At 45.5% G+C, this 20,168-nt stretch overlaps 1 protein-coding gene across 1 annotated transcript; it reads right to left on the bottom strand.

Annotated features, from left to right (window-relative positions):
* Nucleotides 1-6,483: 6,483 nt before the first annotated feature.
* TPPP2 (tubulin polymerization promoting protein family member 2) lies at nucleotides 6,484-19,712 on the bottom strand. Its single transcript, XM_063913434.1, has 4 exons — nucleotides 19,584-19,712; nucleotides 18,568-18,737; nucleotides 18,321-18,474; nucleotides 6,484-6,758 (listed from the first exon to the last, which is right to left on the bottom strand). The coding sequence occupies exons 2-4, from the start codon at nucleotides 18,735-18,737 to the stop codon at nucleotides 6,570-6,572; spliced, it is 513 nt and encodes a 170-aa protein (XP_063769504.1). The 5' UTR covers nucleotides 19,584-19,712; the 3' UTR covers nucleotides 6,484-6,569.
* Nucleotides 19,713-20,168: the final 456 nt, after the last annotated feature.

Genomic DNA, 20,168 nt, shown 5'->3' with positions numbered 1-20,168 from the left:
ATAAACTGAGTAAAGTGATGGCAGAGACAGGATTGACATGGCCAGAAGCTTTACCCATTGTACTGTACAGCATCAGAACCACTCCCAGGTCCCCTCTTAATCTGTCTCCCTTTGAAATCTTGTTTGGTCGACAACCGCATGTTATGATTAACCCTCAGGATGATTTGAAGTGTAACAATGAAGTGACTGTAAAATACCTGATTAACATGAGTAAACAGTTAAGGAATCAAAATGATAATCTGAAGTTAGTGATTCCTGATTTACCAGATAGTAATTGTCATGACATTGAACCTGGGGATTATGTAATGATACGGAATTTTCTACGCTCAGGTTGCCTTATTGACAGATGGGAAGGACCATACCAGGTCTTATTGACTAGCACTACAGCATTGAAGGTTGCTGAGAGAGAGACTTGGGTTCATTCGTCCCACTGTAAGAAGGTTGCTGATCCAGAGAGGTCCCGCGATAAGGAACAGACGGTAGAGGTTGTATCACTGGAGTGTCTGTTCCAGGAGGACTAAGGCGGCACCTGAGCATCGAGAACCACAAGATCAAAAGCAGTTGTCGATCCCCTGTTCCCTTTTATTGTTTTTCTCCAACTTCCCATCCCATCTCCCTCAATTATTTTTTTTCCCCCTCTCATTCTTCTTCGTCTCCTCCTATAAGATGGACTTGCCCCAAGAGACTGTGATCCGGATTTTCCTGTTGACCATGATGTTGACCAGAGCAGTCTGTTCCGGCGAGAGTACCATGGAGGTCGAGAGAGGTTCTGGAATGGGTTCTGATGATAAAGATGGAGGCGTAGTTTTCCGAGAACAACATAATCAACAAGCAAAGGCGAGTATCAGAAAACGATCCGATAGCATTGACCATAGAAGGAATTGTGAAGGATTGTTAGCTGAAGAAAACTGTATCTGTAGGCTCTGTAACAATGTCATTGAGGATGGGTGCATTAAGAAATGCCAATCCAGTTTTAATATCCATATGGACCGGCATCCATTGAGTGATTATCACTCCTCAGTGGGTAATGTGTTAAACAAAACAGATTGTTGGGTATGCTCTCAAGTACCTCAGGGTCATAGCAAATCAGGGCTAGTACCATTTCCTTTAACGATAGAGGAGGTACTTGAGTTAAATGGTGGGAGACCGGTGGACCGGAGGTTTAATATCTCCAGCCCTCCTAGTTTGAAGCTCCACCAATACCATGTGGATAGGTCCCTTTTATGTTTCAACATCTCCAATCCCCGAAAACCGGGAAATTGGGAAGTGTCATGGAGTAACCACACCATGACCTTTTCGCATAGAGCAGATAGAATGCCTACAGATACAGAGCTTGTACGCCACATAGCCAGTAGAGGAAAATCTTTCCGGTATAGGTATACCTTAGGAAATAGGATTACTAAAGTTGGAGAGGTATCACCAGGATACTGTGCACATATCGTACAACCTGATACGTGTACTAAGCAGATGGAAGAATTAGGGTTAGGAGATTTCACATGGAAGCTGTGTAATATGGTTATGTCCTACTCCGTCCCATATGTTCTCCCCGATGATGCATATTTCATATGCGGGAGAAAGGCGTACAAGTGGCTTGCCCCAAACTCTGAAGGATTGTGTTATATTGGAAAAGTACTGCCTGAAGTAATGACTGTATCACATGACAAAATGAAAGACATACACCGTGGTGCCCAAGCTCCTTATACTCACACCCATTACGAGCACGTTGTTAAAAGGCACCTGATAGAGAAGACAGAGCATCCGGCCTCTGATCTGATAAGTGAATCCACCGGGATTCAATTCTTAATCGCGTTAGATTTCACCCGCACCGCTAGAGGAGTGCTGAATTATAAATACATATCGGCGCTCGCAAATTTGTTAGACAATATCACTGAAATGTATGATGACACGTTTAGGTATACTGGAAGAGAACTTCAGGCTTACAAAACAGAACTGGTACAGCATAGAATGGTTCTCAATTACCTCACAGCAGTGACAGGCGGATATTGTGTCACACTGGCAACACAATACGGCGTGAAATGTTGCACATATATTACGAATAGCACAGAGGACCCGGTCGAGGTCATAGACCAGAAGATGGACGATATTCTCCAATTGAAGTGGGAATTTCGCAGGAGACACAATCTCACTCTTGCTGCTGTAGGTAATGAGCTGACTGGTTGGGTGTCATGGTTGAACCCGCGAAATTGGTTTTCTGGTTTAGGAGACTGGGCTCAAGGAGTCATAATGGATGTTGGGAAGTTTCTCCTATGTATCTTAGGTGTTGTCATATCGATTGGATTGATATTTTGATGCGGTCAGGCTTTAATGAAGTGCAAACATCGTACAAGGGTAATGAGTTTAAGGAGTGAGGAAACTGTAATTAACCTGGACTTGATTTATGACCCAAATGTAGAAACAATGATGTGATGAAAATGCGATTTCTACGGTCCGTTTCTTTCACCTGTTTTTCCGTTTCCTCCAAGGTAACAAGACCCACTTGGACGAGGAATTTGATGAGCCGATAAACAGACAACAGAGGGATTAAAGAAGAAGTTTGACAACCTGATACACAGATTTTTGATGAACTATGCCATGGATCCCCAGTTTCCCTAGAAATTTTAAAATTACGCTAGCCCAACACTTTTGTAAATCTATGGACATTGACAGCTTTTGCTCGCACCTTATGGGCAAAAGCACAAAGAAGACTGCATTCAACAGACACCAAACAAGACCTCAATCGACGACTGTACATTTACCTGACATAGAATACCACCGCATTTACCGTAATTATGTCTTTTCTTCATTTCTACAACCCTCAGGTAATGACACACATAGTCGATAGGGAATACAGGCACAGATATCAGCAATCACATATCTCCCCCATTCATGTATCATCAACTAAAATGTGCTCCCCCATTTTGTTACAACCAAAACCGAAAAGAGCTCGGTAAAGTTTGACAGCCCATCCACAGACCCGTACCACGGGATAAGAAGGAATTCAAATGTATACTTCGCAATACCTCGAAGCTTGATTTAAAACACGTACGGCACGATGATACATGACCCCCAAGCACGGATTCATACACACATGCTTCTGCTATCTCACTAGGTCATACCCTTTTCCTACCATCTCCTCTCCTCCCTTACCCAACCATGTAAATGTATTAACCCCTAACATATATTTTTCTCTTTTTGAAATGTTTTCAGGAAGTGGCAGTTATTGTTGACTGCCAAAGGGTGGACTGTCAAAGTCAGAAAAATATCTCTATGCACACTACCATATTTGCACCTCACACAGGTCCGTGCTGCGCATGCGTACGCTCTCCCGTGTGTGCGCATACTCACAGTCACGGGCACCCGCAGGCGCACGGTATGCGTATTTACGGTAGAGTTTATGTGATCGTAGCGTGCGACTCAATCGTTACATATTTTCAGTAATAATGTATTTTGTAGATCATGGTCCCTTTGATAGATTCTGAAAGTTTAGTTAACATAGCATGTTCCTGAACAGAGAGATCCCTCTTTGTATTGTACGAAGGGTCTAACAGGGGTCATACAGTGGTGTTTGGTACCCATCGGAAGAGTATTTAAATAGCAATATTCCGGTGTTGGTTTGGAGCGGATTAATCGCTCGTGCGAATAGTTATGGACATAAGAAGTTTATGTCCATTTACTATTATTTGTTCTTATTTAGTCATGCGGCGGGAAACTCAGTATCCCACCCACCTGAACAGTTGGAAACAGTCACAGCCCACCTGTATGAATCAACCTATGACCTTTTGTTATAATGCGAAGCCGAATTCCTGTGTCCAATGAACAATGAGATTGTAGGGACCATTGAATTGTATTGTGTGTGGGGCATAAATAGGCAGGCCGACCATATCCAGTTCACTCTCTTCAACGGTTCTCATTGCTGATAATCGGGAGCTGGATGTCGAGGCGCATGCGATCGTTTCCCCTTGTGCGTAAGTGTTTCTCCGCAACTATATTGATCTTCTTGTTATTGTGGGCCAATCTCTCTCAAATTCTCTCTCTCTCTCTCCTTCTCTCTCTCTCACTCATTTTCCCTTAAATTGTATTGTATTGTATTTCCTGTGTAGTTATCTGGTTAGGTAGTCTATGTTATATTGTAGTGTATGACTTGTATTGTGTTTAACTCTTTTGCAAGTATAGCATTCATAATATATATTTTAGGCGTTGGACCCTGAGCACGGTATCTGTGTGTTTCTTATAGTATTAAGTATTCTCAGAGCGTCGGTGACGCTCAAACAGCTTTTAAGGTAATAAGGTTATACTGTGTTGCATTTACTCTCTAACATTACACTAAGGTTTTACTGCACAATACACTGTTTATGGTTTAGATACAAAGGTTTAATATAGTGAGCGTCAGCTCCGCTGGTGATCTCCTCGTGGTCCCGAGCGTTCGCTACGCTATAGCGAATCATTACTTTAGTTAACAGCCAATAACGTGCCTGCCTGTGATCTCTTGGCCGTGAGTGAACGTGACGCTTGAGCGTCTCGATCACGGCAAAGCGATTGTTACGCAACTAGCGTACCCTTACGGTACTTCATACGTAAATAGCGTACAGTGTTCTTAGACCTCATAAAGGGTATTATATACGATAAATATTTAGCTTTATCACTTTCTTCAACTGTAAGAAAAGTCAGAGATTTCTCCAGCTGTGTCTAACATATGGTGTAAGGTTGCCACCGCTATAGCCGGCTACGGCAGCGAACCGCTATGTCAATCTGAGGATGGTTGTATGCCTACCTCTAGCACAGCACCACATCACCTTTTCAGCTACACATGAATATGGGTATATTCTGCTACCAGTAGTAATTGGTACCAAGTGCTATGTCATAAATGTTTATGAATGTATCAAAGCAGATAGAAATTGCATGGAGATCTATGCAATTTCGACGGACATTCCTGGGTGCTGACTGGGGGTGTGGTTATTGGCGGCAGGCATATCGGTGCCAAAGCCTGTGTACAAAGATGCAGTTCCACTGGCATTGGCGGCCACATACCATCGGACATTCTGAGCAACCCATAGGGTTGCTCTAATTTTCGATTGTACGGCTGATGTCTGAATGATGGCGTACTTTTGTGCACACATCAGCAAATTAGTAATGTTGCCAGTGCGCATTTCAATAAGATGTCCATCGGCAATGACATTACCATACAGATGCAGTAGTGGCAAATCAGTTTTATTGCTAGCACACTCAATGCAAGAAGCCCTTTTTCTAGCTTCCCTGGCAATACGTTGCTTGATATCAAACACTTCCAATACAGCCCACTCAAAGGGAAAGTAATTCATTGAGTACTGTTTCGCGCACTGCCTAATTAAATGGCAAAAGTACTTAACAAAAGGACATTTACAGAGACTATGAAAAATGCCTGCATTTGGGCGATTACAACTAGGACAAGAGTAGGTGGTGGATAGCTCCAAAGGGGATCGTCGAAGTGGAGACAAGTAGGCATTATGATAAATGCTGAGAAATAATTGGGGGTACATGCTTGCCAATAGAGACCTTACAGAGAAGAAGAGAGCCCGTTCTAAGGATGTAACAGAGTAGGGCAGAGTGTGCCATCTGCTCATATCACTAGCTGGAATTTTGGAACGATATTGGATGTCAGGATTGTCATGGTCCATATAAAGGATAAATATAACTTATTTCTTTTTTGCTCTATGATTTGGAATGATAAAAGTATCCCTAAGGGGAGTACTGAACCAATAATACATTTCTCCAGTCCTTGTGTGAGCAATGACTTATAACATGACTCAGATAATATTGGTGCTGTAAAAACTGCAAAGGGTAGGGTCTAATTTTATTACATTTGCCAGGAGACTTTTACCTGATCTTAATATTGTTTCCAGATGCATTTATCCGCGCAAGTACAGGATTTGAAAAGTAACGCGGCTGTGTGTAGAGGGCCCATCATGATTTTGCTATGGTGCTGTCAGGAGCAGCGGATGCAGACATGCAAGGTTCTGCTCCTCTCCACCAGCCGCGTGGTTACTAGGGATGCCTCCCGAGAGGCTGGACGGGAAGCTTGACGTGAGATCACTCCTACTGTATCTAGCTCTAGGAGCTCAGCTCCTATTGAGCGTTGATAGACTGCATGAAACCACATCATTTATAGCAAGGGGGCTTCTAAAGGTGAAGTCCATCATTGGCTCGATCCTAGGAGTAAGGTGCTTGGCATCACAGGGCACAGCCATTTCTAGTAAAGTCCCTGAGTAACTATTCTCAAGTACACTTGGTGACAATGTTACTTCAGTCTAGTGTTATTTTGTAAACTGGGGTCTACCATGCTTATGTCTCAGAAAGTGTGTGTGAAAATATGACAGCATTCAGAGAGCAACATTACTTTTTCTTGATAAAGCAGAGCTTCGGATCTCCATATTCAGCATGCCAATTACATAGCCTGGAATATAATAACATATACAATACAACACAAAATAAATGAGAGGATGCCACTTCAGACTTAAGCAATGGTGATTATTGACAAGCTGTTGTAAGCACACTTCTAACTACAGTTATGGCCTTTGGCGGTTTTCTCAGAATTAAGGTTTCTTTTTCTGATCATATGTCCCCACTCCCTTATAAGCTCCCACATATCCAGAGGTGTCTGCCTCCTGCTCGCGTCCTGAAATGCCTTTGCCTTTGCCGCTTTCATCAAAACGCTCCTTGTGTGAGCCAGTGTACTTTGAAGTGTCTGTTAGACGATCCACTACCCCTGCAGACACAGCTTTCTGGAACGCAAAGCAGAGTTATGCTGTTAGTATTAATACTGTAGCTAGTCATGCAGTGTCCATCATTACATCAGTAAATCCCATCTCACACAAATGACAACGTTCTGTACAGAGCAGCAGAATAATAGTATACAGAGACAAAACACAAACGTTTATTGTGGCATACTCATATACTTTTGTGGAAGGTCACTACATATTTGAGCAGAACATCAGGGGCTGTTAAGAGAGGAGAAGGCCTGTGTGCAGTCTCCAACCGGGGCCCCCTCCTCTCTTATGCCGGCAGCCAGGCAGCGTAGTCAGTGCCACGGTGCTGGGCACTAGTAGGCTCTAGAGTGGTGCTACAGTCTACTGCGCATGCAGAAGACCTGGGAAAACGGGTGCCCAGCCATTTTCCTGGTTACTTTGCATGGATGCCGTAGCACTACTGGACCATACTTGCCTACTCTCCCGGAATGGCCGGGAGGCTCCCGAAAATCGGGTGACCCTCCCGGCCCCACGGAAGAGCAGGCAAGTCTCCCGGTTTTTCAAGTTCCCCCTGCCCGGCCACCCACTTTGAGAGTAAAGTGGGCGGTCCGGACAGTAGATGACGCGATTCTTGTTGAATCGCGTCATCATAGTCACGCCCCCTGCTGTAAAATGCCGGTTATCGCGACATTACAGAGCGGGGGGCGTGGTTTAAACGTGTAAATATATAACCCCGCCCTCATTCCGCCTCCTCCCCGCCTCGTTCCGCCTCCTCCCCGCCCCCTCCTCTCGACATTGCCCAGCCCAGCCCCTCCACTGAGCTGTCCTGGCAGCTCTCTCCCGGAGAGAACTGCCAGAAGGTAGGTAAGTATGTACTGGACTCTGGAGAGGTTGAGTACTGAAAAATGGGTGCAGCACGTGCGGTGTGGGCCCCCTAGACCTGAGGGGCCCATGTGCACCGCAAACACTGTACCCATTATAGATACGTCACCTTCTCCATGTACATCATATTAGCAAAGCCTTTATATATGTTTTGTTACTTGCTTAAGGTGTGTACACACAGTGCGATTTTTCTTACAATTTTGACTATATAGTCAAAATAGTAAGCAAATATAGTGCATATCGCACCGTGTGTATATTCCTTGCAATGCCGATGCGTGGTCCCACAGGATCGGCATCGCAAGGAAAAATAGACTGTGCAGGCAGCCCAATATTGACTATATCGGTGGGTCGGGCTCCATCCACATCGAATAGTCAATGTCAGAAAAACAGAACATCGCACCGTGTGTACACGTCATTGCTCATTGGGGACTGTTTACTAACAAAGTGCAAATATGCATTAGCCCATAACAATCAATAATCAATTTGATTTTATTGATTTGATACACTTTGAATAATACAGGCAAATAACTAATTGGCCAAGTGAGGTACGGCTCATTTGTACATGGTTAATAAATATCCTCATTACCCCTTCAGCCAAATGCAATATATTCTGTTCCCTAACTTCCCCTTTATTTACTACTGAATTAACACTTTCATGCATGACATAACATGTTAAAATGATAAATGTTGTTTTATTAGTCTTCACAGCTAATAAAAACATTACTTTAAAAAAAACTAAAGTAGTTATACACGTGTCCACTCGAGTGGACAACAAGCGCCTGCAATTTAATAAATTGCCCTATTATCATTGAAAATATTAGTATTTTAGTAGTTTTTTTGCACAAAAAAAAAATACGATTTTAAACCTACCGGTAAATCTTTTTCTCGTAGTCCGTAGAGGATGCTGGGGACTCCGTAAGGACCATGGGGAAAAGATGGGCTCCACAGGAGACATGGGCACTAAAAAGAACTTTAGGTATGGGTGTGCACTGGCTCCTCCCTCTATGCCCCTCCTCCAGACCTCAGTTAGAGAAACTGTGCCCAGAGGAGACGGACAGTACGAGGAAAGGACTTTGTAAATCCAAGGGCAAGATTCATACCAGCCACACCATTCACACTGTAAAACATGGGAGATACGAACCAGTCAACAGTATGAAACAAAACCAGTATCAGTCCAAAACTGATCCAACTGAAAATTATAACCCTTATGTAAGCAACAATTATATACAAGTCTTGCAGGATGTTGTCCGCACTGGGACAGGCGCCCAGCATCCTCTACGGACTACGAGAAAAAGATTTACCGGTAGATTTAAAATCTTATTTTCTCTTACGTCCTAGAGGATGCTGGGGACTTCGTAAGGACCATGGGGATTATACCAAAGCTCCCAAACGGGCGGGAGAGTGCGGATGACTCTGCAGCACCGAATGAGCAAACATTAGGTCCTCATCAGCCAGGGTATCAAACTTGTAGAATTTTGCGAAAGTGTTTGAACCCGACCAAGTTGCTGCTCGGCAAAGTTGTAATGCCGAGACGCCCCGGGCAGCCGCCCAAGAAGAGCCCACCTTCCTAGTGGAATGGGCCTTAACCGAATTCGGTAACGGCAATCCAGCCGTAGAATGAGCCTGCTGAATCGTGTTACAGATCCAGCGAGCAATAGTCTGCTTAGACGCAGGAGCGCCAACCTTGTTGTTGCATACAGGATAAACAGAGCCTCTGTTTTCCTAACCCGAGCCGTTCTGGCCACATCAATTTTCAATGCCCTGACCACATCCAGGGACTCGGAATCCTCCACGTCCCTTGTAGCCACAGGCACCACAATAGGTTGGTTCATATGAAAAGAAGAAACCACCTTAGGCAAAAATTGAGGACGAGTCCACAACTCAGCTCTATCCACATGGAAAATCAGATAAGGGCTTTTGTGAGACAAAGCCGCCAACTCCGACACTCGCCGCGCCGAAGCCAAGGCCAATAACATGACCACTTTCCAAGTGAGATACTTCAACTCAACTGTTTGAAGCGGTTCAAACCAGTGAAACCGTAACACCACGTTAAAGTCCCATGGTGCCACCGGAGGCACAAAAGGAGGCTGGATATGCAGCACCCCCTTCACGAAAGTCTGGACTTCCGGAAGAGAAGCCAATTCCTTTCGAAAGAAAATGGATAGGGCCGAAATCTGAACCTTAATGGAGCCTATCTTTAGGCCCAAATTCACTCCAGTTTGCAGGAAGTGGAGAAAACGGCCCAGATGGAATTCTTCCAGAGGAGCAGTCTTGGCTTCACACCAAGACACATACTTCCTCCAGATACGGTGATAATGTTTCGATGTCACCTCCTTCCTAGCCTTAATCAGAGTAGGAATGACCTCCTTTGGAATGCCCTTCTCCGCTAGGATCCTGCGTTCAACCGCCATGCCGTCAAACGCAGTCGCGGTAAGTCCTGGAACAAACAGGGCCCTTGTTGTAACAGGTCTTCCCTGAGAGGAAGAGGCCACGGATCTTCTGTGAGTATTTCCTGCAGATACGGATACCAGGCCCTTCGAGGCCAATCTGGAACAATGAGAATTGCCTGAACCCCTCTTCGTCTAATGATTCTCAGTATTTTTGAGATGAGAGGAACAGGAGGGAACACATAGACCGACTGAAACACCCACGGTGTCACCAGTGCGTCCACTGCAACCGCCTGAGGGTCCCTTGACCTGGCGCAATATCTCGGAAGTTTCTTGTTGAGACGTGAAGCCATCATGTCTATTTGAGGCAGTCCCCACTGACTTGCAATCTCTGCGAAGACTTCCTGATGAAGTCCCCACTCTCCTGGATGCAGATCGTGTCTGCTGAGGAAGTCTGCTTCCCAGTTGTCCACTCCCGGAATGAAGACTGCTGTCAGAGCGCTTACATGACTCTCCGTCCATCGAAGAATCTTTGAGGCTTCTGCCATTGCCACTCTGCTACTTGTGCCGCCTTGGCGGTTTACATGAGCCACTGCTGTGATGTTGTCTGACTGAATCAGAACAGGTAGACCTTGAAGTAACGTCTGCGCCTGACGAAGGCCGTTGTATATAGCCCTTAATTCCAGAATGTTGATGTGTAGACAAGCCTCCTGGCTTGACCACAGACCTTGGAAGTTTCTTCCCTGTGTGACTGCTCCCCATCCTCGGAGGCTCGCGTCCGTGGTCACCAGAACCCAGTCCTGGATGCCGAACCTGCGACCCTCTAGAAGGTGAGTACCACAGCCACCACAGGAGAGACACCCTGGCCCTGGGGGACAGGCGGATCATCTGATGAATCTGTAGATGTGACCAGGACCACTTGTCCAGAAGGTCCCACTGAAAAGTCCTGGCATGGAACCTGCCGAATGGAATGGCCTCGTAAGACGCAACCATTTTTCCCAGCACTCGAGTGCAGTGATGTACCGACACCCTGTCTGGCTTCAACAGGTCTTTGACCAAGCTCTGAAGTTCCTGGGCCTTTTCTTTTGGAAGAAAAACCTTCTTTTGTTGGTAATGACAATCCTGCACCACAAATCTCAGGAACGCCTGATGAGGTTGATAAATGGGGACATGAAGGTATGCATCCAGGGACACCATATAATCTCCCCCCTCCAGACTTGCGATGACCGCTCTGAGCGATTCCATCTTGAACTTGAACCTCTTCAAGTATAGGTTTAAGGATTTTAAATTCAGAATGGGTCTGACCGAACCGTCCGGTTTCGGGACCACAAACAGGGTTGAGTAATAGCCCATCCCCTGCTGAAGCGGGGGAACTTTGACCACCACTTGTTGAAGGCACAACTTTTGAATTGCTGCCAGAACTACCTCCCTCTCTGGGGAAGAAGTCGGCAGTGCCGATTTGAAAAACCGGCGAGGAGGCACCTCTTCGAATTCCAGCTTGTACCCCTGGGAAACAATGTCTATTGCCCAGGGATCCACCTGAGAGTGAACCCAGACCTGGCTGAACAGACGAAGACGTGCCCCCACAGGAGCGGACTCCTCCCGCGGAGCCCCAGCGTCATGCGGTGGATTTAGTAGAAGCCGGGGAGGACCTTTGTTCCTGGGAACTGGCTGTAGTTGGCAGCTTTTTCCCCTTGCCCTTACCTCTGGCAAGAAAGGAAGATCCCCGAGCTCTCTTGGATTTATGCGACCGAAAGGTCTGCATCTGATAATGTGGCGCTTTCTTAGGCTGTGAGGAAATATAAGGTAAAAAACCTGATTTACCTGCAGTAGCCGTGGAAACCAGGTCTGCGAGACCCTCCCCAAACAACTCCTCACCCTTGTAAGGTAAAACCTCCATATGCAGTTTTGAATCGGCATCACCCGTCCACTGTCGGGTCCACAGTGCTCGCCTGGCAGAAATCGCCATAGCATTCGCTCTGGACCCCAGTATGCTTACATCCCTCTGAGCCTCTCTCATATAAAGGACCGCATCCTTAATATGGCCCAGGTTCAATAAAATAGTTTCCTTATCCATTGTATCCATATCAGTAGATAAGGTATCGGTCCACGCTATAACAGCGCTACAAACCCAGGTCGACGCTATTGCCGGTCTGAGTAAGGTACCGGTATGAGTGTAAATTGACTTCAAGGTAGTTTCCTGCTTGCGATCCGCAGGATCCCTGAGGGCAGCGGTATCCTGAGACGGCAGCGCCACCTTTTTGGAAAGGCGTGTCAACGCCTTGTCCACCCTTGGGGAGGATTCCCACCGTATCCTGTCCTTGATCGGGAAAGGATACGCCATAAGAATCCTTTTGGGAATCTGCAGATTCTTGTCTAGAGTTTCCCAAGCACTTTCAAAAAACTCATTTAATTCAAAAGAAGTTGGAAAAGTAACCTCAGGCTTCTTTTCTTTAAACATGTGGATTTTTGGATTAGGCACCGCGGGGTCATCTATAATATGCAGCACATCCTTTATAGCAATAATCATATAATGAATACTCTTTGCCAATTTTGGCTGCAACCTCGCATCATCATAATCGATACTGGATTCAGAATCTGTGTCGATATCCGTGTCAACTACCGGAGAAAATGGGCGTTTTTGAGACCCCGAAGGCCCCTGTGACATAGGGAAAGGCAGGGTATGACCCTCTGCACTGTCTTTGGACTCTGCTTTGTCCAAACGTTTGTGCAATAAATTCACATTTGCATTTAAAATATTCCACATTTCCATCCAGTCATGTGTCGACGTTGCCGACGGAGACACCACACTCATGCGCTCCACCTAATCCCTAGGAGAGCCTTCCACTTCAGACATGCCGACACGCACGTACTGACACACCACACACTCAGGGAAGACTCTATCTGGAGACAGTTTCCCCACAAGGCCCTTTGGAGAGAGAGAGAGTATGCCAGCACACACCCAGCGCCAATAACCCTGGACAAAAAAATTACCCAGATACAGCGCTATTTGTATATTCACTGCGCCAAATTATGTGCCCCCCCCCCCCTTCTTTAAAACCCTCTGTCACCGGTGATCAGCAGGGGAGAGTCCAGGGAGCCAGCTTCTCAGCGTGTGCTTGTGGAGAAAATGGCGCTGGTGCTGAGGGAGAAGCCCCGCCCCTCAGTGGCGGGCTTCGGTCCCGCTCTTTGAACAAACTGGCGGGGATACCAAAACACAGAAATAAGTGTATACTTACAGCCAGTCCTAGAGGAATACATTGCTGCCCCCCCCCCCCCCCCCCCCCTGCATCCAACAGTGTGCGCTGCGTGTGTTCTGTGTGGGAGCAATGGCGCGCAGCGTTACCGCTGCGCGTTACCTCAGTGAAGATCTGAAGTCTTCTGCCGCCTCTGAAGTCTTCTGCCTTCCTATACTCACCCGGCTTCTATCTTCCGGCTCTGCGAGGAGGACGGCGGCGCGGCTCCGGGACGAACCGCTAGGGGAGACCTGCGTTCTGACTCCCGCTGGAGCTAATGGTGTCCAGTAGCCTAAGAAGCAGAGCCTAGCATTTAAGTAGGTCTGCTTCTCTCTCCTCAGTCCCACGATGCAGGGAGTCTGTTGCCAGCAGGTCTCACTGAAAATAAAAACCTAACAAAATACTTTTCTTTCAGGAAGCTCAGGAGAGCTCCCTGTAGTGCACCCAGTCTCCTCTGGGCACAGTATTAAACTGAGGTCTGTAGGAGGGGCATAGAGGGAGGAGCCAGTGCACACCCATACCTAAAGTTCTTTTTAGTGCCCATGTCTCCTGTGGAGCCCGTCTATTCCCCATGGTCCTTACGGAGTCCCCAGCATCCTCTAGGACGTAAGAGAAAGGGGCAAAAAATGCAAAACAAGTGTCTGGAATGGTTACAATTTGCTTTTATCATGTTGTGTATTTTGCATGACATATGATTTTTCATCAGCTGAGTATTTGCGCAAAACATCTACCTTATTATGCTCTAAACTTTCTTTTACCACCACTGCTATCTCTAGAGTCAGATTTTAGGGCCATTCCAGGTCAAATGGACCAATTATGAAGATCTGTTTTCCACAATTCCCAAGCCTGAATGGCAGCTGCACCCATCACTACTTTAAGGGCCATAGTTTTTCTAGTAGCACATATTGTGAACTAACATTTTTTTTTAAAAATAAGTCTGATAAATATGCTAACCTTCATGAAAAATGTCATCAAACTGGAAATGGCCAGGTGGAGACCCCTCGTCCACTTGACATGAAAGGACCCTTTACATAAATCCCTGAAGTGCTCAGTGCTGGTGAACTTTTCTCCAACATTTTATTATTGTTTTTGTAGGAATTAAAAAATGGCACTAGGTGGCACACTTTCTGATTTTGGTAGAGGTCCTAAAAGGAGGACACAATGCACTAGTGATACCAAAGAGATGCTGGGAGGGAACTGGTTGGATTCATCTCAAAAGGGGCTGTGCGACAGAAGCCCATTTTCAGATGGCATGGCAACTGCATCCAAGCCCTGGAATCTATCGCATTCTGGGGCTTGGTGCATATGCGGTACACAGCCAAATATCTGCGAGAGGGCATTTTCGGAGCTTTGGTTGCGTTTTTCCATTTGCCGATGTCCACTGTAGTGACCTCTATGCATAAAAGAGTTAAGTGACGTGAAGAGTACCTTTTTTTTGGCACACTAAATAAGCAGTTTATCTTTTTCTAGACAATATTCAAAAGTGGTCTGGAAGCAATGAGGCCAGACATTCTGGACCATGCCATGTAAAGTATATAATGTTACAGTTACATAACATTACAGTTCTGGGCCCAGAAGAGGAGGAGGCCTCTGGCTGACTGGCAGGTAATAGCCGGTTCTAATGTCCCATTTAAATGGAACATAATAGGAGCAATAAGGACTTAATAGCTGTATAGTCTGTACACACATGCATGTTTGAAAATAGAAAAGCATCTGCAAACAACAAAATTCCTTTTGGCATAGACTTTAGAAACACAGCAACGTGCAATACACGTTACTCAGAGTAACCATTATTCTGTTACTTATTCTGGTGTGAGATTACACACAGATCAGAGAGGCAGCAAAATATTTCAGCAGCTGTGAACCCAGTGACAAAAATGTCACATTTTCCACAACATCTGTTTTTAAATATTATATAAAGCTGCAAATGTGGGGCGGTAAAGTGAAATAAATCATAACATCATCCACTGATTGCTTATTATTCCCTTCCAGAGGGGCAGACTATGCTGGTCAGCTGAGAGAGAGACTCCAATTCTCTTCCTCATACTAAGATAACAAATGAAACATAGGAAAATCATGTGTAGATCTTGGGAGTAAAATTGGATCCGGTCAGCATACCGGTGTTTGGAATACCTGCAACCGGAGTCCTGACACTGGACAGAGAACCAACGCAGGGATCCCGAAATCGATCACAATGCCAGAGCCGGCATCCCGAATGGCAGCACCCTAACCCTCCAGGGGTTAGGCACTAAGCATAGGCGTTTCTATAATGGGTGCAGTGTGTGCGGTGCACACGGGCCCCTTGGTCCAGGGGGGACCACACCGCACAGACTGCACCCATAGAATATACTTACCCCTCCAGAGTCCAGCGACGGAGGCCCTGCTGTGCGTTCACAGATCACTCAGAAAATGGCCGCCGTGGCCATTTCTGAGTGATTTGCGCATGCGCACTGGAGATGTCCCCAGGAACAAGGAGCAGGCGTTATGTTCCCGGTGACCTGCGCATGCGCAGTAGACATTGGCATTATGCCAGAGCAGGAGCGGTTCTAGGCACGGGCAAGCAGGGTGCGCACCCCGAAGTGCTGCGGCCCGCAGGCGCGGTGCAGTCATCCCGCAGGCACCCGCCGTCCACCTGCATCCCCGCATCCTGCACCCCACTCCCGCTCCCCGGCTGCAGCAGGCGCCATGGGCTGTGTGGGCGCCCGCTGCAGCCGGCTCCTTCGTCAGACACTAGAGGTCATAATTGTCCTCTAGTGTCTGTGCGGCGCTGCTATGGGAGAGAAGTCATGACGTCTCTCCCATAGAGGGGAGCAGGCAGAGCAGCAGCGGCAGAAGAGATGGAGCAGCAGCGGTCGGGAAGCAGGAGCAGGATTGGTGGAAACTTTTGCCCTGGGCGCCACAAGGTCTACAACCGGCCCTGTGCCAGAGTCTACTGCTGCCGGAGAGGAGGGGGTCCGCAACGAAGGCTGCACGCGGGTCCATTCCTCTCTTAAAATACCCCTAGCACTAAGCTAGGAGTTAGGGTTAGGTTGTGGAGAGGGAAGGGGGGGGGGGGTGGAGGGTTAGGGTGTAAGGGATAAAATACTCACCCAACAGGTGTCTGGATTCTGGCCGCCGCAATGCCTGTATCGATATTCTGACCACCAGCATCCCAAGCGCAGGGATCCCGATACCATCCCAGAAAAAATGTGTGTCATTTAAAACCACATTGCAGCTGAAAAACTGCATGAATAAAGACTACCATAAGTATATATGAAATTATACTTATACTTGAAATTATAAATGATACATAATATTAATGGTCATTAGACCATTAATAACATATAAGCACTGGAAAACAGAAATCATTTGCATAGTCCAATATAAATACTTCTCAAGGATCATAACATAACTGTGTGCATAAAAGAATATTGGGATCAGTACAACTAATGGAGCCTGTCTATTGCAAACAAAGGACACACAACGACACTAGAAGCTGCGTCCACTCGCATACAGTTTGTTCATACGAGGCGTGTTGTGCTTGTTACGTTTTGCACCTTGTTAGTCTGCAATCAAATCATTCTCTTTGTATACAGATATTTGGACTTGTGATTTCATCGAAAATGTTTATCTTAACTAGTGATGAGCGAGGTTCGGTTTTACTCGGTTTTACTCGGTTCTCAAAACGGCATCTTATTGGCTATCCAAAACACGTGACATCCGTGAGCCAATAAAATGCCGTTTTGAGAACCGAGTAAAACCGAGTAAAACCGAATCCGCTCATCACTAATCTTAACACTCGACTCCAGTTCAGCATCACAAAGATTCTTCATTCTAGAGATGTGCGGGTTCGGATTTACCCGGGTCTCAAAACAGCATCTTATTGTCTCTCGGATGTCGTGTTTTGGATAGCCAATTAGATAAATCTGAACTCGTGTTAATTTTGGCATTAAGAACAGAATAAATCAGAACCCGCACATCTCTATTTAATTCCCAGCTTGTGTATCCCAGGATACTTTATTCTGTAAACATCGGTGTAGAATGTACACACAGCCTGCTCCTCCTACAACATGATTTTGCTCCTTGCTTACATGTGTGCAGGAAGAAAGGTCACTAAATGATCAAGCCCTATATTTCTGCTACGTGCAATATATTTTCCTAACTTCTGTTAGTGACCTTGGCTTACTTCCTGACTCATTTCTTAATCACAGTCTACACTACAGTGTGATTCATTACCCCCCACCCAGCCCATTCTTCCTTTATGTAGCATTTACAACATAAATCTACATGTCTGGAACCGTTACCTGGCTAAGGGCCTGTCCTAACCAGCCACCCAGCCCACACCTTGTAAAGTCATTTATCTGTGGTGTACCTCAGCACTATGATCCATGAAGTCAGTATAGGCGTAATGTATTGCTCACCAATATTAATACTAACACTACGGAGGTAATGTATGAAATACATGGGATGTACACAGTGAATGGCTTAATTTCCCATGGTTTTGACTAGATGGTCTGCCCAGCACACACAAAAGTGTACAACTACTCCCTGATCTCGGGAGACACCCCTGCAAACAAAGTGTTATATTGGTGTCCTGCCGGGGCGAAACATATTACCTACATAATGGAGCTTTTATGTGCTTCTGCATTTTGTTTCACATTGGGCAAACTGTGCCAAGAACTTTTTGCAAATTGAAGGCACAAAATGCTTCCTATTCAACGTTCGACACAAACTCCACCAGTTCAGTGCTCCTCCACGTAAAAAGGAACACCCCCTAAAATAATACGTCCTCTCTGTCCATTACTTTATCACACTAAATCATTTTGAGCTGCAAAATTAAATCGCTATCTTTGCATTTCTCTGCAACACAGGGCGCACGGATGTCCCTTCTCCATACACTAATTGGGTACCCCTTCTCCATACACTGAACAGAATGCCCTTACTCCACGCAAATACCGTTTCATTAGCTCACATACTTTGGTGGATATGTGGTAACACGTGCCAATAGAGGCACAACACCGCAAATGACGATTCTGCGCTGCGTTCAGCCTATATGCAATATATGTAACAGCATAGGAAGGACTTTATACATCTAGAATAAAATAGTTTCTCACAGTGGTTCCCGCGCTGGCCGGCTCTTTCCCCTCTACAAGCTTACGGATGTCAGCTAATGCCTCATCTGCTGGCTTCCCAGGAAATCTCTTCACTGAGAGCAGTTCCAGGGCCTTTTGAAATTGTTCATAATTGATCACATGGGATGCCTTACTTCTGCAACAGATACAACAAAAATATAATTTGCATTAGGCAATAGAGAACAAGGCTTAATTAATTATATTCGTATAATAATGGTTCAAGACTTACTTGACCTTGGCGAATGCAATGTCCACATCTGTGCTGGTGCATCCACCCTCTAGTATACTGCATTCCTTGCAGAGTTTGCTAAAGTTTTTGCCAGTCATATCATTTCCAGACGCTTTGGAAGTACCGTAAGATGCATATTGACGGAATGATTTCTCTAGGCCCTGAGACATCTGAAGAAAACAACGCAAACAGTGAGGGTCACCTGGAGAGAATACAACACGCACAACTGCAAGTACAGTAATGACTGCCGTAATTAACTCAGGCTATAGTTGTATGCAGTAGTTTAGGGAACTTGCAGATCTATCATTATAGCATAGAGGTCCATTACTGTACACACACACACACACACACACACACACACACAAACACACACACACATAATAGGGAGCACATGCATTGAACAGCGGAAAGAGACTATAATATTGAATTGATATTACCAAGCTCCTTGTGAACACAGTGCGGCTTCTGTGTAACATTATTTAGGCCACAAGTAAATAACTCCAGGGTTCACCTCTGGCCTCTGGTGCTTTATTTAAAGGTTCCATGCTTGAAGTACATTTTTAGGGCGTTCTTGATCTTGTTACTGGTCTGCGGGCGGTCAGGATTCCGGCGTCTGTATCCTGATCGTCAGGATCCCGACTGCCGGCAAACTAACTGCATCTCATCTGGGGTAATCTTAAGATAGGAAAGCTATCTGTATAAGGTGGAACAGATGCTGTTCTGTCTCTTAATTATTTATATTGTGTCTGTAAGCTGCCATTGAACATTATCTTACAATAAAAAGGAAACCGTGTTTGTCACCTCTCAAATAACACAGAAAAATTAAACAGATGCCATGTGCATTCTAGTCTCTTAAACATACATCCATAATATGTCAGATACCTAGCTCATTGCAAAACACCTAATGCAGTACAAGCTCTACTTTAGAATAGTAAGAAATACATTTGATATGTTTAAATTACACAGCAAATACGCAAAAGAAGATAAATGGGTAATAAAAAGTCTGAATTTTGCACCTTGATCTTTCTGTCCACTGGATGAACCACCTGTCTAGCTTGTCATCGCCTGTTTGAATGGATAGTGTACAAACAGCAGGTAATAGTCTCTTTCCTGCTGACATCACAGTCACAATGTGAGGGGCACTGTGACAATGGATCTAAGTCATGACATCATCCTGCAAGGGGATGCCAACTGCCAGTACCAGGGAATGTACACCATTTAAAGCAGTTGGACATAATACCTGTTTTAGAGAATACGGGATATGTTTGATTCTGGAATTAATTAAAACATTATATAACACTGAGCCTACACGTAGTGGATGAAATACAATTGGACATAATGGCCCAAATGTATTAAGCTTTTACAAGATATAGAGTGGAGACAGATAAAGAGTGATAAATGACCAGCCAATCAGCTTGCTAACTACCGTGTCACAGGCTGTTTGAAAAATTACAGTTAGGAGCTGATTAGCTAGCCATTTATCACTCAATCTGTCTCCACTTTATCTGTTGTTACAGCTTAATACACTTGGGCCTCTAACCTCCTTAGGCGCCGGTAATCCCACGCCCCCAAATTGTACAGACCAACCCTTGTGATGAAAC

This window comes from Pseudophryne corroboree, chromosome 1 (genome assembly GCF_028390025.1).
Source record: "Pseudophryne corroboree isolate aPseCor3 chromosome 1, aPseCor3.hap2, whole genome shotgun sequence".
Lineage (NCBI taxonomy): Eukaryota > Metazoa > Chordata > Amphibia > Anura > Myobatrachidae > Pseudophryne > Pseudophryne corroboree.
Note: the sequence above shows the minus strand (reverse complement) of the source record. Positions and strands in the feature narration are given on the sequence as shown.

What these genes read in the sequence shown, in the direction of transcription:
- TPPP2 (XM_063913434.1), bottom strand. Translation starts at nt 18,737, where the DNA reads ATGTCTCAGGGCCTAGAGAAATCATTCCGTCAATATGCATCTTACGGT. An exon ending in ATTGCATTCGCCAAGGTCAA is followed by an intron (nt 18,475 to 18,567) that starts GTAAGTCTTGAA and finishes TATCTGTTGCAG; the next exon opens with AAGTAAGGCATCCCATGTGA. An exon ending in CGGCCAGCGCGGGAACCACT is followed by an intron (nt 6,759 to 18,320) that starts GTGAGAAACTAT and finishes TTTGCGTTCCAG; the next exon opens with AAAGCTGTGTCTGCAGGGGT.